Raw genomic sequence first — 17349 nt, 5'->3', positions numbered from 1 at the left:
AAGGGAGGTTGTAAACATGCTGGAGCACTGACATTTCGGCCGTGCACAGCTATTAAAGGAGCTTTATTCCTGTTCCCAGCTAGCCCTGAAATTAGAGGCACAGCAGGGGGAAGCCTGAGAGTGCACTGCAGCATGGGACAAGCCCAAATCAGGTGTGACTCATCACTGGAGACCAATTAACACTTGCAGCTCTTCCCAAACAGGGATGAGTCCAGCTCTGACTCCTGGCAATGAGGTTTCCTTCCTGTTGTGGCAATGGGAAATGGAGGCAGGGCTGGCCGTAGCCACCCATGGGGACTTGCTGGCTGCAGTGTGGCTGCGACCCCTCTGCTCCCCAGCGAGACCAAGGCAGGCTGGGGAGTTACGGTGGTTTTGGAGAGTGCAGGCAGGCACCAGCTGCAGTGACCATTTCCCGACACTAGAGCGACGTGAGCTGTTGAGATGACTTGAATCCTCCAGGGGAGATTCCAGCTACAACCTAGAAACCTAGAAACCCCGCTAAGCTAAACTGTCAGCTGGCATAAATCCATGTCGATCTGAAGAGGGAATCCACTGCTATAAGCTCGGCGGGGGGGGGGGGGGGTCTGGCTTGAGGATGGCGCTGGCCAACTTGCCAGTCCTCCAAGCCCGGAGCAACCCTCTTCCTCTGGCCAAGAGCCACGAGCTGCACCACATCCTGCTCCCCAGGGCAGGGTGAGAGCTGGCATGAGATGGCAATAGCCCTTCAGAGGGTCCCCCTGCTCCATCGCCCCTCTGGTATGGCTGGGGACAGGAAAAACAGAGTGAAAAAAACACTGAGGCTTTCCCACCATTGGTCCCAAACTTGGCTTCAGGTGTCCTGGCATCGCTGGCCCTGCCCTGCCAGGACTCCCAGCAGTGCAAATGCAGAAAGGGTCAACAGCAGGACCGTGGCTGCAACGCGCAGGGGAAAAGCAGTTTTAGGGTCCTGTGGCACATCATGTTACAAGCATTGCCATGCTCCTGAGCGTGCCAGAGGCACCTTGGACCCAAATACAGCCCAGGCTGCTACAGGTACCTTTCTGAAAGTGCTCAAAGGAGTTTTGGATGTAGGGTAAGAGCAGCTTGACTTAAGGAGCTTAAGAAAAGCAGGGAGCAGAGATGTCTCCTTGTGGCTTCTTCCCACTCCCAACAGGAGTGACATCTTTTCGTTTCATGTGCTTATCTATTCTTTTAATTGCGCATTAACAAGAGATCTAATAATGCCCAGGGAACAGATGCACAAGTTTGAACACATTTTCCCACTTTTCCGCTGACCTCTTAATTATTTCAGAGCTCTTGTGCAGCTTTTTAGCTGTACCTACATGTGGTTGGAGACATTATCCTCTGCCTGTTGCAGCTTGGGCAGAAGCAAACCTGCTGTGGATACAGCTTGGCCCTTCAAGAAGTACGTTTTGGGTTTGGCTGTGCTCTCTGTAGGAGCAGAGTGGTTAATGCCAGAAAGCCCTTTGGCTGCAGACCCTGTGTCTCCACTTGGGCACGCGGCTGATGCGGGGATGCTGCTGCCCTCAGGGATCTGACACGTATCCCTGGCTGGAGGGACAAGCACGGACCATCTGCTGGGCCATGGGGCTCTCCGAGCAGCCACGTCATATGGCTGGTTAGAAACATGCTTGTCCCACCGAGGGATATTCATCAGCAAGCAGAGAGTCTGGACGCAGCTGGTTGAGGGCGGGGACTTTAGCCCAGGACTTGGGCTAAACTCTGGGGCTCCTTCCTCCTCCAAAACCAGGCTGCCGCAAACTCAAGCTGCTCTTCTTTGGGGTGGGAGAGGCCTCGTGGCAGACGCAGGTTAGCATCATGAAAACGCTGCCTGGCCAAGACGACAAACAGCACCCATGGGTAAAGGAAGGGCCACCCAGTGTCATCCCCCCAGTCTCCCCAATGGGATGAGAGTCACCATGAGCACAGCACTGTCATCTCCCTTTGTCACTTGCCTCGGGACCATTCACAGCCCCAAGAGCCTCTTGGGGAAGGCTGTATGGGATGCCCAAGGGTTTCAGGGCTTGTGCCAGCCCTCGCAGAGCCTCACAGCTCTTCCTCCTTCTCCTGGCCCCTGTGCTGATGCTCACCCTGGTGCCCGATCAGACACAGAGCCTGCACCTCTCCCTTTCAAGGCAGGCGTGAGATCCACATACCAGCCCTGCCCAAGGAAGCAGACACCCAGAGACCAGCCAAAGCAGAACCCACAGCTGTTTTTTAAAAATCACCGTGTTTTATTTTTCAACCCTCCTCTCTGTCATTTGCAGTGTTGCTGTTCAGAGGCCGAGTTAACGCCCCGACGGCTTTGTGACTCCTGTGTCTCCTTCCCCCTGTCCAAGGGGGCCCAGAGTTGACTGTCCCCCAAGGTCCTTGGTCCTACTGTGGGGACAGTGAGATGCAGGACAAGGGTGACGGCTGGCTCTCATGCTCAGAGGAATGGGTAGAATGCAAAAATTAGAGCTTAAAAACAATTAGCTATTTCTCTCCTGGATTGTGGCAATCGCAAAATGAATAAAACCTGAACCTGAGAGCAAGGAAAGCATGGTCCAAGCATTGGTCCCTGGACTTTGGTGTGCTCCCTGTGCAGAGGGGACAGGTTCCTTCCAGCCTGGCAAGGCGTGATCCAGCTCTTGGTAAGAGGCCACTGTGGTGGTTTAAGGCAGCAACGTGGTTTGGTTCCTGGTACGATGGCAGGGCACCTGCTTTCGGAGGTAGGGCTGTGCTTTGAGCCCCAAGGGAGAGAGCCTGATGCCTTGTGGGGCCAAGCCCAGTGATTGCGCAAGGCTCAGACAGGCTGGGCAGATCCTCCTGCGCAGGGCAGGAGGAAGGCATGGGAAGCGCAGCCATCACCCAGGGCAAGAGGGACGTGGGGAGGCAGGGACATGGCCAGTAGCCAGATGGGGGAAGGCTCAGGACAAGCCAAAGTGCTGCAAGCTGGGCACGCAGAGCCAGATCCTGCCTCTCCAGGGGAAGGAGGCAGCAGAGACAGTGCTGGGCTGGGGGGCAGATCTGGCTGGACCATGCCTCTGAGCCCTGCTCAGGGGATGGTGGGCTGGTGGTGGCAAGGGGCCGGAGGCGTGCGATGGCTCCCGAGGTAGTCTCTGTTCACAGTCCCTTGTTAAAATAGACGTACAGCACTTTGTCCCCGTGCTTGGCCATGATGCTGTCACGCAGCTCTGGCTCGAGGTCAGCCACCGCAAGGGAGCTGTGGGGAGACAGAATAGACACTGAGACCCACAGTCCTCCTCCCTGACCACTGGTCAGACCACGCTCCCTTCCCATTGCTATTCGAGGTCCCCTAAAGTCCCTGGCATCTTGCAGGCTCACATTAAGACCCACCACTCATCCCTGGCATCCACGGCTCCCAGTAATGGGGGGCAGAGAGCTGCCCATGGGGCTGGGGGTCCCATTGCTCCCAGCACAGAGCCCGCAGAGCAGGGGAGGCACACACTCTCCTACTGCCTGGGGCACCAGCGTGTACAGACAGGCGCTGCCTCGGGTTGAAGGGTGGGTGCCTGTCATGCTTCTCCTGGGATGGGCAGAGAAGAGCAAGGGGGGAGGAAGGCTCCCGAGGTCCCGCACAGGAGGGGGAAATAGCAGGACAGGTACCATCTCTGCGGGAACAGGGCGCAGGCTGCCGGCACCATGAACAAGAGGCTGTGGGACAGAGAAGAGCTGAGCGTTAGTGTTGGGGATCGCAGTTCATTTGCCTCCCGGCTGCAGGGATCTCAGCCCAAGAGGTGCTGCTCACGCCCCACAACTCCCAATAACTGGGGAAAGCCCAGGCTGAAAGGGAAGCAGCTTTGCAATCCCCTGCTGGGAAAGAGGTCTTTTTTCTGGGCTGATTTCAGGCACCCCTCAGAGCCACACTCTGGGCACCCAGGGGCTTTCGAGCAGCGAGATACTTACAAGCCCCCGCACAGCAGCACCTGCAGAGGCCCGTGGAGAACTCGGATCCGCTGCAAGGGAAGAGCCATGAGTGAGTTCCCAGCCTCACCACAAGCCCCACTCACGGTGTGGGGAGACTTCTCCCCTCCACAAGGCTGAATGCCCAACACCTCCGGGGTGCCACTGACCCCTGCCACCCTCCCGCAGCCTCTCCATGTCACCTGAGAGACCTTTGGTGTACCGGTGACTCAAATAGGGGGCAAAGCAAGCCAGGCTCTGCAACCCTCCCATTTCATTCCCAGCATCTTGGCAGCTGGGGAGCAGGGCTGGGGCACCACAGGACTCACTGGAAAACCGTGGCAGGAGAAACATGGGCTCACCTGCATGAAGGGGAATTTCTCCAGCCGCTCCATGATGATGGGCAAAATGACTAGGTGCAGAAAGAAGAGGTCAGGGCCCCCCAACAAGCCAGCCCACATGGCTGCCCCAGCAGGACGTTCCTCCTGGAGGCCATGGCAGCGGCTGGTTGTGTTGGGGGCTGCTGGGTGTTTGCTCACGGCAGGGATCTGGCTTGGGACCCCCATCTATCCATTGTCCAGGCAGCACGGTCTGTACTCCTCGTGCTCCCATCCCTCCTGCTGGGCTTGCGGCACGGCAAGGGTCTCACAAGGGCAAGGGAATGTGGGGCTGTGGGGTGAGGAGTCAGGGCCAGAGAGTGCGAGAGGTGTCCTCATGGGGCCTGACCACCACGGGAGCACCCCACGTCCCCCACGGGCTGTGGGTTGGGATGGGGAGGGCTGGGAGCTCGGGAGGCTCTGATGGGAATGGCAGGATGGGGGGACCAGCTCCATCAGTGAGATGAGACCAAACGCCACCTGGGATCCAGGGCCACCCTCCCTCTTCTTCCCAGGGGGAAACTGAGGCAGGGGAGCATGACGTGGCAGGTCCTGGGGGAGCCCTGGTCTGGCCCCCAACCCTCCCACCCCGCACTCACTCATGCCTGGTGCCGCCATGGTGATCCTGGAAACCACAACCTGCGCGATGCCCTTCGCCGCCGCCCTCTGCAAGCAAGAGCAGTGGGTGAGCCCCCACCGCATCGTGCCCCAACCTGGACACCCATCCCGAGACTCACCCTGGAGTGGCCGAGCTCGTTGTTGTCCCCGTCTGTCACTATCACCCCATTGATGATCTCCCTGGAGGGGACAGGCAGTGGTGAGTGGTGGCCAGGATGGCCGAGGAGTCTCGAGTAGGACACAGCAATGGGGTGAAGTGGTGCCAAGGGGTCCCCCATGCTGTGCTGGTACAGCAGCCCCAGCTGACACCAGTCCTGGCCCCAGGGCACAGGGCTTCACTGCCCCGGGGTGCCACAGTCCCCAGCCCAGCCGATGCTGCCATCTTCAGGGCATGGCTGCAAACAGGGCCCGGCTGTCCGGGGGACAGACACCCGCCTGGGACCTGCAGCCAAACCAGGGGACAGTCCCTGGGCACAGCACCGCACCTCCCCATTGCCATGACCCATGGGGGATCCCAAGCAGCAGGCACAGGTCTGCACACGGGCCCCATCTAGGGGGTCCCAGCGCCAGGACATCGTGGACTGGGGCTCTCCCACGATCACACGCAGAAGACCTTTGGGTCTGAGGGATCTTGCAGCCCAGACCCCAAAATGGCTATCCTCATCCCCAAATCCCCCTCCTCCTCCAAGGCTGAGCCACCCCATCCTGCACCCTCCACCAGAGACCTGGAACCACAAATGTGCAGACCCCACATCACTTCCCTCCCATCCTCCCATCCCCTCCAGCCCCCGGGACAGGGAACCGCGGCAGGGCGCCCAGGCAGCCCGGGACCGCGGCTGCCACCAGCTCGCCTTCGGAGGGAGCTGGGTCCCTCGAGCACCCCAGCCACACGTGGCACTTACTGTTGCCGCATCATGGGGATATTGACACAGTTGGCAGCAGCCACAGCTGCAAAGGGGACCCAGCGGGCCAGCAAGGGGGGGGCTCGCTGCAGGAGACAGGCTAGCGTCAGGGCGGGAGGGCAGGATGCAGCCAGCTGCCCCAACCAGCCCCATCCCGGCGTACCTTGGTGTAGAGGTTGAGTCCCACTGCAGTGGCCAGGGCTGTACTGGTGGCCGTGACGTAAGCCACCCCCATTTGCCTGGACAGTGATTTGCAAAGAAAAGAAACACCAACTCATCAATCCTGTTGCTTTGGTGCCCAAGATGGGGAACAGGGGGTCTTTATGGGGCATCGGGGGGTCCCGACACAGAGGGTCCCTGTCCCACGCGGGAGCACACTCACCTCAGTGAGATGGGGGAGGCAGCATTGCGGTTGGTGTAGTTGACGATGGCGTTGAAGGACTGGTTCACCCACTGCCAGAAAACCACGGCAGGCACTGTCCTGTGGAAAGAAGGGATCGGGAGAGCACCCGAGGTCTGTCAGGGACACCTGGCCTGTGCCTGTGGCCAGGCTTGGCAGAGGGACAACCCAGATGGCCTTGATACCCTTGTGTCTCCCGGGGAAACTGAGGCACTGTGGGCAAAGCCACAAGCCAGTGGCAGAGCTGGGAAATGACTCCAGGAGTCCTGGCTGCCACGGGGCTTTGGGGAACACAGGAGGGAACCCAGCCCTGAGGGGTGCTTGGCCAGGGGTGGGAGACTCAGCTCCCAGCAGGGCAGCAGCCATCCTGCTGGGCTAAGATAAGCCTTTGTCAATGGGAGCAGGAAGGAGGGGGCACATGGGGACAGAGGCAGCTCTGGGGGTGACCAGGATGCTTGGGCTCCCACCAGTGCCTCAGGGACACTGAGGTGTGGCAGGAGGGGACACGGGGAGATGTGGGTCTGAGCAAGCTTTGGGATGCAGGAGGCTGGAGATGGGCTGGGAAGACCCATCAGCACTGAGAGTTCCCTCACCCATGCTGGACCTCGCCAGCAACCAGCAAACCAATCTGGCAAACAGGGGTGGGATGGGACGGGGATCCACTGGGAAAGGCAGTGTCTGTCCCACATGTCCTCTGTGCTGAGGACAGGATTGCTCACCCGCCCCCAGCAGCCATTTCAGAAGGAAAATGCAGGGTGCTGTCAGCATGGGCCGGGGATGCTGGAGCAGCCTGGCCTGGGGGCACGTTTGGTCCTCAGTTTCGGAGGCCGTTATGGTCCATGGCACAAGAGCAGCAGCCACACAGGACTTGGCCGCATTAATCATTACAGGGGCTCCAGGAAGAGCTGAGCTGAGCTAAGCCAAGCTCAGCGTGAAGCGAGACTGTCCCCAGCCATGCCTGGGGCTGGGAGGATCCGTGATGCTTCCACCACAGGCTGGGTGCTGGGGACAGGGCATGGGGACACAAGGCTTGTCCACAGCACAGAGGCAGGCGCAGCAGCCATGGGCATGCCTCGGGCAGCAGCCAGCCCAAGAGGAGGCAGACCGGCTGTGCCCCAGCCCTCCGAGACCCCTTGAGGGGCTGGGGGCTGTGAGGGCTGCATCCTCATCCAGGCCTCCCCAGGGGCTCACCGGTAGAACTGGAGCATGCAGCCGGTGAGGGCCATGCCCCCTGGCACCTGGAAGGACATCCTCCCGATGAGGTTCATCTTCTCACCGCTGTCGGGGTGGAAGGCCGAGTCGTATAGCTTCTTGGCGTAGAGCAGCTGCTCCTCGCTGCTTCCCGGCGGCACCAGCCCGGCCCTGCAAGCCCAGAGCCCGTCAGGGGGTGCCGCGCAGCCCCAGGCTCCAAACATGAAAGGCGGAGGAAACGTCTCCCACAAGGGAAACTTGTCCCAGCTTGATGCTCCCAGGAGAAGCCTGGGAAACTCCCCCAAAACCGCCTCCGACAGATGTTACGTTCCAGTGCTCCCACTGGGAAACGACTGCCTCCGACCCCCCGTGGCCCCGCAGGGTGGTCAGGTATGGCCGCGGGCACGGGGATGGCACCTGCCCCCGCTGCACCTGGGCCGCTCACCTGCAGCCTTCCACCAGGGCCTTGGCCCGGTCCAGCTCCTCCTCCGGCACCAGCACCGTCCGCGGGTCGGTGATGTTGAGGAAATGCTTCAGGCGCCCCATGAAGGTGCTCTGGTCCCAGCGCGGGGCATCGATGTTGAAGCCAAGGGGGATGGTGGCCATTTTAGCACAGGTCTGGGCAGGGGGAGAAGGCGGCTCGGGAGGATCCTGTCGCGATTGCCCGTTGAGTGCGAGCCTGCCACAGCCACAGGAGCGGTTAACTGGGTGAGAGCGGTGGCAGGTTTATATTTAACGGGAAAGTTGGACTTTCAGCAGCCCTGAGCCCCGGAGCCTCCTGCACCCCTGCTGCTCGCCGAATGCTGCAGCAAGGTCGCTCCTTCACATGCCGCCCTGCCTGCATGGGGTCCCCCCACCTGCACTGCCCCCCCCAGCGCCTGGCACCCCCTCCTTGGGGTGGGACCGTGCTGCGCAGCACTGCGGGGCCCAGCTCGCCCCCTCGGCAGGGCTGTGCAGCACTGCCCTGCGAGTGCTCCCCACCGGGGCATTACACTGCGCCCCCCACCCGTGTGCACAGGGCACGGCACTGCATCCCTCTGTGTCCCCCAGTGGCACTGCATGCCCCCATGGCAGGGCACTGCACCCTCCCATGCCTGCGCTGCGTGCCCCCCAGCGCGCTGCCTGGACCCGCTGTGGCAGTGCACCCTCCTGGGCCTGCACTGCACAGCCCCACCGATAACTGCATCCCCGGCGGCACTGCGCCGCGCTGTCCCGTGGCACTGCATGGCACTGCACCCGCACACCACCCCACCACACTGCACTGCACCGCACACTGCTCGTAGCACTGCACACTGCCCCGCGGCACTGCCCTGCGTTGCACACCGCCCCGCGGCACTGCACGGCGCGGCACGGCACGGCACGGCACGGCACGGCACGGCACGGCACGGCACTGCACGCCCCCGCCCCGCCCCGCCCCGCGCGCGGCCCCACGTGGCCCTACCTGCAGTCCCCAGACCCCTCGCTCGCCGTCTCCCGCCCACGTGGCCCTCACCTGCCCCCGGGCTCCGCCGCGTGGCCGCCTTCAGCCAATCACAGAGGCCCGAGCGGCCGCGCCCATCTCCTCCCCCCGCCCCGGCAGCGTGGCCCCTTGTGCGCATGCGCCGTTTGAGGGGGCGGGGCTGGCCGCGGGCCGTGGCGTCGGGCTCCGCCCCTCCCGCCTGCCGTCGGCACGTTCCGTACGTACGGCGGGAAGCGCTGACGCTGTGCGTAGCGGCGGCGTGTGTGTGACGCAGTTGCCCATGGTAACCCCGGAGCCGCGCAGAGGATGGTGAGTGGGGCGGGGGGCCCGCCGGGACGGGGACGGGGCCCGGGCCCGGCGGGCAGTGGAGGGCCGGCCGCGCCCACCGGAGGGGCCTGGCGGGGCGGGGGCGCCCAGCGCGGAGGAGCGTGGGATAACGGGGACCGGAGACGCCCGGCCGGGGGGCTGGCGGGCCTGGGAGCACCGGGACCGGGGGTGCCCACCCGGGGCGGTGTGGGGGCCTGGGGCACCGGCGGCCTGGTAGGGCAGGGGCATCCAGTCAGGCGTGGGGGCCTGGGTGTGTGGGGGTGCCGCTAGGGCTGGGGCGGGCTGAATTTGGGGCCTCCAGCCACGGGAGACCCTGGCGGGGGCGGGGGTCGGGGCAGGCACTGGAGGCTATGGGGGACCCGGGAAGGGGGGGTTGAGTCGGGTCCTGGCAGGGGCTGGGAGGCTTGAAGATGCTACGGGGGGGCCCTTAATGGGATGGCATCAGCCTGCCTGGAGTTGGTTCCGTCGAGGCATGGAAGGCCTGATGGAGGGTTGGGTGCTGGGGAGGGCTGGGGAGCAGGACGGCCGTGGCCCACTTGGCCTGAGGAGGAAAGGAGCAATGGAGGGGGCTGGTGAGGATGGAGGACAGTGTTCAGGGATTGACTTTGGAGAGCCTGGGAGCATCTGCGACTGTGAAGGGACACTGGACAATCTAGCCAAGGTGGGAAGGGACCACCCTGGCGCTTGGATCCTGGCTACAGGAGTTGAGGGAGCTATGGGAGAGCTTGCTGAAGCGGAAGGGCCGGTTGTTGATAAACAGCCTTAGAAGGGGAGTTCAGTCATGGCAGAGAAAGCCTGGATGAAGGGGCTGGGTGTTCAGGGATGGACAGGACTGAGGTATGGTGCTCAGGGGCTGAAAGAAACATGCCACCTGGGTGGGATGAACGCTCTGGTGAGTCACTGGGAAAATCCAGTCAACGTTGGCTGGCTAGCATAGTTTGGTGGGACGTTGTGTGTTCTGGAGGTTTCTGCCAGGGGCTGGGGAGATGAGGGACAGTCTGGGCTGAAAAGGAGATAAAAATACACTGTGGGATGGGCTGGAAGTGGAGGTTTGATGCTGATGAGAGAGAGGGAGAGGACCTAGGGAGGAAAGAAGTGTTCAAGGGGCAAAATGAATTGTTTGAGGGGGAGCATGGTGGACTGAAGGGAGGAACTGGGGTCTCGGGTGCAGCAAAGGATCTGGTTAGGGTGGAGGGCAATGCTGGGAGATGGGCGGGGTGGTGAGGGTGTAGTGTAGTCTGAATCGAGGTTGGGGTAAGGTTGGATGATGGACTGCAGTGTTGGAAACGACTTGGGTTTAGATGCCAGAGTGGTTGGGGTGGAACAAGTGGGATGCTGGCAGGGTCCAGCAAGGACTGGAAGGGAGGATTGGGGCTGCCAAGCGAGGGGTAGTAAGCGAGCTGTGGTAGGTGGGGGAGCCGCTGTTGAGGATGCAGCATATGCAGAGAGCACAGACAGAAGGAAATAGCAATAAGGAAAGAACTTTTCCAAGAGCAAAGCCGTGGTTTGTCCAGGAGCCCTCCAGACCCAAGCTGGATTCATGCGAGTGGACAGCATGGGAGGAGGCGTAAACAAGAGCAGCAAAGGCAGCTTCACTGGGTTAGTTCTGGCTGCGTTCCCCACCTGCTGGGCCACAGAGAAAGAGATTGAGATAAGGTCTGTGGGATCTGCTCTATTTCAGATCAGTTGATGATGGAGCATGTCACACCAGACACCGAAGCCATCACAGGATGGACATCTGCTGTAAAGATGAGGGCAGCTGCCTCCAGCAGTGCAGTGCTTTGTGGGACACATTTGGCCTGCAGCTGCTGCTAGCCAAATCTGCTCTTCTGCCTTGTGATGTCCAGATAAGCTGATGTAGTCTGGGATCTGGCTGCTGTTATCCGAGCTCTTTGTCTGTGGAGAGGGCGGACTGGGTGTTTTCCAGTGTTGGTGTTACTTGATACAATATTTTACTGCCTCTTTGTCTATTTTCCATTTCTGGGAGTTGTTTTTTGAATTGCAGCCTCTCGGGCAGGGTGAGTGGTGCTTCGGGGTGCCTGATGGACTGGCTGGGCTGGGCAGAGGACTGCAGAGCTCTGTACTGTCTCTCTGGATTCTCAACTATCACTAAAACAGAATAATCCTTAGTGGTAGAAATTCTCTGAAACACCAGCAAATCTATCCAAAGTAGCTATGGCAGCCTGGGGGTGTGGGTCAGCAGTCAGAAATGATCCAGACGGCTTGATGTAACAATTCACTGCTTGTCATCTGAGCAGTGGTAGCTGCCCGTGAGCATGTTTCTGGCATGTCATGATTGCATTGGGAAGTACTTAAACCCCCTTCAATGACTGCTTGCTCCGACTCTAGTGATAAGAGGGTTAATGCTGAGGTTTAAATTATTTCAGTGTTCATCCAAGTGAGTGAGTACAGAGGGGAAGTGTCTCCTTCTGCAGCGCATACCAGCCTTTCTCACAGCTGTGGGGCAGGGGTGGTGGAAGGTCATAGGTGGAGCACGGAGGGAAAGATGAGCCATAAAACTGCATAGCATGAGGGATGCGTAGCGCTGAAGCCTTTGGCGCCGTTAAGCAGCATCTGTGGTGGGCGCACAGCAAGGGCGAAGGGAGACTGCTACATGAAAGGATACGCAGCTTTCCAAAGTTTAGGAAATGCTGTGTGAAGCAGAGCTTTGTGGCTTCCTCGTCACTATAATAACAATCTTTACCGAGTGAGATGGTATGTTATTGATAGATGGTGGGGCTAGAGGATGGATGATGTTTTTCTAAAACCGTTGACTGAAGATGACATCATTGTGTCAAAACCGGGGTTGTCAAAGCATGGCCCCGTTTTACAACTGAGGAAACTGAGTCATGGAGGGTCTAGCTGACACTAGGCAGATCTGGAGGAGAGGATGAATTACTGGCAGAGCTAAATGCAGTCAGGCATCTTTCTCCTGGTCTTGAACTCGTGTTTCTAGCAAAAACATCATCTATCTGTTGCCTGCTGTAGGTGTACCTAGTACCCAGAATTTCTTTCTTTTGTCCCTTGTTCCTTGGCAGTAAGGCTCTATTTAAAATGGCCCCATTAAAAAAATAAATGCTTTCAAGAGCTTTAATAGTGCCTCGCTGCTTTGGTTTCCCAGTACAGTTCCATGTCATGGTTTTGGTTTATTTTACTGATTGCTGAGATGTTGATATGAGAAACTACCTGCAGATAGGACAGTATACCAGCAACGGGCCCAGACTTTCAAGTTCTGGAACCAGACAAAGACTGCTGACATTGTCCGGTACTGGGCATCAGCTCTTCTCTGTGCAGGGCATAACGCTTACTCCAAACTTGCTAAAACCAGAGGAGTTTGATTTTAATTACAAAAAGAGGATTCGTGCTGGTATTGGTTAATATACCAAACCAGAAATTGCTGTGCGACCTCTTTGACAGAAAACTATGTTAGTAGGTTTGAGCTAGAAAAACTCTGTAGGTGACTTGACACCATTGAATTTTGGATTTCAATGCAGGAAAGAAAGTCTGCATTGAATGACACCATATGGTGGAGACATGCAGCAAGCAAATTATTTTTTTGGGAGTTTTGCCAGAGTAAGAAGTATTGAATAAACTGTGCTCAATAGATTAATTTACTTTGGTTGTATTTTGAAAAAGACTGGGTGATTTTATGACCATTAGTGACATTTGCAGTTCTGCAGCCGAAGATAAAGGTAATCAAACGTCATTCTTCAGGGCACCAGCTAATCAGTGCAGTTGTCAGGAAGGACTCCCCTCCTCCAGCTCTGTGTGCACAAGATTGCACCCTGGACGACAAATGTAGCCTCAAATATCCACTGCTGAAGGCAGGATATTTGGCTCAAATAAGCCCCTCGCCCTCCCCCACGTCAGCTTCTCCTGCGTGACTTTCTGAAACCATCACGTGCACCCTCTATCTTTAACTTACTCTCTAAAACCAGTGAACTGCTACCATATTGCTTAATTAAAAATAAATTGTGGGCCAGAGCTGCGCTAGCTGCTGTGCAGGCAGAACACGGAGATGTTCCCTATGCCGTGGAAATACAATCTATCTGAGGTGGGAGATAACCAAGCGATACAAGTAAGGAGAGCCCAAGACAGGTTCAAACTTGGCATGTTCGACGCCTAAACCTCATCAAGGATTGTAGGTGTGGCAGAGAAGGAATTAGCAGGAGAATCGTGGGGTGGTTTTATGGATATTTTGCAAAGTTTCTCCCACGGTTGTAGGAAAGGCACAACAGTCCGAGACTAGAGCTCGGCAGTGCTGGGGCTGGCATCACGAGCCACGGGGAGACAGGAGCTGTCACCTCCACGGCAAATGCACTTGGCTGGGAAGGGCCTTGAGGGCGAAGACGAGTGACTTGTGGTTGCAGCAGTGGAGAAGAGGGCGTCTGCGCAGGGCTGTGGAGATGGGAAAGATGTGGTCGCAGCAGTAGGCAGAGGTGCTGAGCTTTGTGGCTGTATTGCATCTCGGCGAATTGATTTGATTCTAGCTAAATATCCACATCTAGTAGATAAGCAATTGCTGGTGACTGAGGGTGGTTTTATTTTAAATTCATTATCTGAGCTTTGTGGCTAATAAACAGAATACATTTACTTCTCTTTCCTAATAGGAATCAACTGTGCTCTGAAAGGGCTTGTGGGCCATGCTTTATCCATGCCCTCTGTATCCAGCCCTCAGAACAAGGGGAAATTGTTCTCTCCATTATGGCTTTATATGGCCAATCTGATACAATATTTAAACAGATTATCTCAATGCTCTGTTTGTCCCAAACCAATTTTTGCTTTGGCCTATAAAGTGAATCTTCCTTTCAGTGGCTTCTGTGGTATAGGATGTAGTTACATGCATCAACTAGTTCAAAAGACCCATATACAGCACGGATTTAAAGCTGAATAAACCCACAAAACCCTTAGCTAGGACTATAAATGTCACTGTATTTTTATATATGTCTGTATTTTTTTTAAGAGAATGGGATTACTGCATGCAGCTATAACTGAAAGTCCTGTGATAATTCAGTGGGTATTTTAAACTTAGCAATGATATACTTGCATAAAACCACACATCCCTGTTTTCTGAAGGATGCTAATAAGATGGTTAGCTTTGCTTTCATGCCTGATGTGTTTATGAGTGCTCTTGCCCATTTAGTTGCATCTCTGAAGTTAATACCCCACTCTGATTTCATAGTAATTGTCAGGAGTTTGTTTTTCTCTTTGTATGGCCCCACTCACTGTCTGGAAAATACAGTCTCCTCGTTGCTGACCCCATCAGTCTCTCTCCTCATGGTGCTTGTAAAGAAAACCCTCTCCGCCAAGGACAAAGATGTTTTTAAACAAGCCAATCTGATATAAAACATAGTTTGCTTAACCCAGAGGTGACCAAGAAGCGGTTGCTGGCTGACTGTGCCCAGCCTTGAGTTGCCGTGTATGGCTGCCCTTCTCCAAAGGCTGCCCGTGCTGCCACGCTGTGCTGTTCATTATCTGAGCAGCATCTGCAGTTCCCTTCTCTGTTACAGATGCCGCAGTCTGCTTAGTTTTGTGCAAATGACACACTGCCCTTACACTCCTGTGAGTTGTCTCTGCAGCTCCTCAGCCAGCTAATGTCTCCACTGTCCTGCTGGAGACTTGTCCTGCTCCTCGCCCTGTGTGCCCCAGTGAGCGAGTACCGCTGGCCTGGCTGCTGTGCAGGCATCCTGGGTGTCCTCCCTCCTCACTGCACTCTGAGTCCCAGCATCGAGACATTTGTTTGCTGCCCTGCTTCAAAGGCCTGCTCCTCTCCTCTTGCTTCTGAGCATCCTCTTTGCACCGAATTTTCCCATTTCATGGCTTTCTGCCTGACATCTCCCATCAATAACAAGGGGTTGCTTTCTGACTCTTATAAACCCAAGTTAGTTTCAGCATTGTGCTTGCAAGCCGAGAAGTGCTCATCCGTCAAGTGAGTGTGCAGTAAGGGTTGCTTGTCCCACATAGTGGTAGCATGCAGCAGGGAACTCGGCTGAGTTATTTTTTCCAGTCTACTAAGCTGTCAGGAAATGCTTTCTGTCTTCCTAGCCACTGTGCTTGTAAGACCAATCAAAAAAAAATTTAAAAGTTAGAAACCCATCTGTGCATGGCTTTCCTTAATCTTAAATCCTCACTAACTAGAGGGAAAATGCTGGATGCAAGTTTTAGATAATATTTACAAAATAGTAGCAATTGTAGTAACCAATACTATTATTTGGCTCTTGATTTAAGTTGCGTATACAGACCACGTAACCGATGCCGGCAGCTACTGAAATAAAGTCCACTTCTCTATGTTGGCTTGCCTGTCTTCCAGCCTTTTAAATCAGCTTACTTTATACCTTAGAGAATACTTTTATTTCTATATATATCCTCTCTTCTATTGGCTACCCCAGATAATCCTGTGATCAGCCATGCAGCAGTGTCACTTGAGTAGAATATGGAACGATGCTGATCGTTTTCTCGTAGGCTGTCATACTAGCCCAGAAATAGCATCTGTCTACAATGGGAGAAGCTCTATTAACATTTACAACTGTTCCTCTTCCCGACCCCTGAGAATTGCTCCGTTGTAGATAAGCAATACTTTGTAATACGTTTCTTTGCGCTCCGTATTTTGGAGTTGAATTCTGAAATATAAAGGCTCCTAATCCTGATTTGCTCTGGGATACACTGCTCTGCTCTTAGCAAGTGGTGCTGTGAATAGGATTAGCATTTCAACAGCTTCTTTTTTTAACTGCGAGCAATAAACTAAAATAATAGGGCCTGATTCAGAGCGCTCTGAAGTCGGCAGTAGTACTTTGGCTGGTGTGGGTTGGCTTTGGGTTGGGTCCATAAGAATTGGAAATTCAGTGTTTCCCTGGAAAGGAGGGAGAATGTGTGAATTTTAGAGTTCCTGCTCCCATGGGGTCTGTCCACACCAAGCTGAAATTCACGGATTTACAAGCCAACAAACACAACTGTAAATTTGACTGCAGGTGAAAAGAAAATGTGAGTTGCTAGTCATGCAGTTAAAGCTTATGTTTTTTAATGATGTCAAGGGCACTTAGGACATGCATGTAAACAAGTAAGCATTAGAGGTATTTCAGTCGCTGTTCCTTTTTAATTCCCTCAGACGTGTGGAAGTACAGACCGTCATCGGGGCACAGCGTGGGCTGGGCACTGCGGCCGGGGAGGTGAGCTGTTGGGTTGGGAGGACTTGCAGCGACTGGCTGCACTGAACCCAGCCCTTCAAATTCATTAGCTACGGGCCCATGGGCGAGAGCCAGCTGCGAGCATCTGGCCCTCAGGGCTCAGCACGTGATGTTACAGGCCTGTATGCTTTGACTAAAAGCAGTTTGGGGATTTACTGTGCCTGCACTGTGCAGGCATGGCACCTTCTACCAAGCAGAGCCCATTCCTGATTAACAGCTCTTGAGCGAGGCCTGGATTCCCAGATTTTTACTCGCCTGTTTGTGAAATAGGTGATACCCTGAGCCTGCTTAGGCTGTAAGACTGCAGTTTTGCTGTTCCTTGCACGAGCTCTGAATTTCTGAACCTCAGCTTTCCACAGTGCTTTTTAAAAGCACAGCAATAGTGGCAATCCTGCAACTTTCTACAGATATCCTTCAAACCCACTTTTACTAAGTTTCTTCTCTTCTCCCTGTTTCTCACACATCGTGCATGTATTTTGAGCTGTGTTTGGTAATTAAATGGAAAACCGATAAATTACTTGCAAATCAAAAATGCTTAGAGGAGTGGACTGAATCTCACGTGCATTTGAATCTCGGTGTGTTTTCATCCTGCATTATTGAAAGCTTTGGCATGGCGACCTGTAGCGCTGTGTCCTTTCCAAAACGCTCCACACCTCGGAGCGGTGTGGTGAGCGGTCGAAAGCGGCGGTTTCCAAATGGTTGAGGTGGGGCTTTCCAGGAGTCGGCAGAAGGACACTGCTACAGTCGGGGGATGCGTTGCAGCGGTGACAGTAGTACCGCGTTCTGCAGCTCTTTATCTTGAGGACAGGTTTCTGATTGCCGTGATCTGGAGGGGATCGGGAGCAACCTTCACGGCTCAAATAGTCCTTGGCTCCCAGCAGGAATATTTAGAGGGTGTAGTTCCTCATAGCAACAGAGCACTTCATGACATTTAACTGATTCACCCTTGCAGGTTGACAAGAAGGATTGTCTCCATTTTGCAAAC

At 55.8% G+C, this 17349-nt stretch overlaps 2 protein-coding genes across 8 annotated transcripts in view; one reads left to right on the top strand and one right to left on the bottom strand.

Annotated features, from left to right (window-relative positions):
- Positions 1-2975: 2975 nt before the first annotated feature.
- On the bottom strand, positions 2976-8973 carry SFXN2 (sideroflexin 2). 5 transcript variants are annotated; one of them, XM_087764968.1, is made up of 12 exons: positions 8887-8973; positions 7840-8098; positions 7395-7565; positions 6186-6284; positions 5967-6042; positions 5804-5889; positions 5021-5081; positions 4883-4949; positions 4269-4318; positions 3910-3959; positions 3610-3657; positions 2976-3205 (listed from the first exon to the last, which is right to left on the bottom strand). In XM_087764968.1, the coding sequence occupies exons 2-12, from the start codon at positions 7998-8000 to the stop codon at positions 3106-3108; spliced, it is 969 nt and encodes a 322-aa protein (XP_087621094.1). In that variant the 5' UTR covers positions 8001-8098; positions 8887-8973; the 3' UTR covers positions 2976-3105. The 5 variants fall into 5 exon arrangements, with proteins under 5 accessions (XP_087621094.1, XP_087621098.1, XP_087621095.1 ...); XM_087764972.1 differs by having other exon boundaries at positions 8836-8944; XM_087764969.1 differs by lacking the exon at positions 8887-8973 and adding an exon at positions 8836-8880 and having other exon boundaries at positions 7840-8073.
- Positions 8974-9026: 53 nt separating this feature from the next.
- The window catches only part of ARL3 (ARF like GTPase 3), a 32714-nt gene continuing 24391 nt past the window's right edge, over positions 9027-17349 (top strand). For all 3 annotated transcript variants that reach the window (XM_087765357.1, XM_087765356.1, XM_087765355.1), the window contains exon 1: positions 9027-9162. In XM_087765357.1, coding sequence (XP_087621483.1) covers positions 9160-9162 — 3 coding nt within the window. In that variant the 5' untranslated portion in view covers positions 9027-9159. The remainder of the gene's footprint in view (positions 9163-17349) is intronic.

Source organism: Nipponia nippon, unplaced genomic scaffold (genome assembly GCF_047370975.1).
Source record: "Nipponia nippon isolate SJK-2023a ecotype South Korea unplaced genomic scaffold, ASM4737097v1 scaffold_3, whole genome shotgun sequence".
Taxonomy (NCBI): domain Eukaryota; kingdom Metazoa; phylum Chordata; class Aves; order Pelecaniformes; family Threskiornithidae; genus Nipponia; species Nipponia nippon.
Note: the sequence above shows the minus strand (reverse complement) of the source record. Positions and strands in the feature narration are given on the sequence as shown.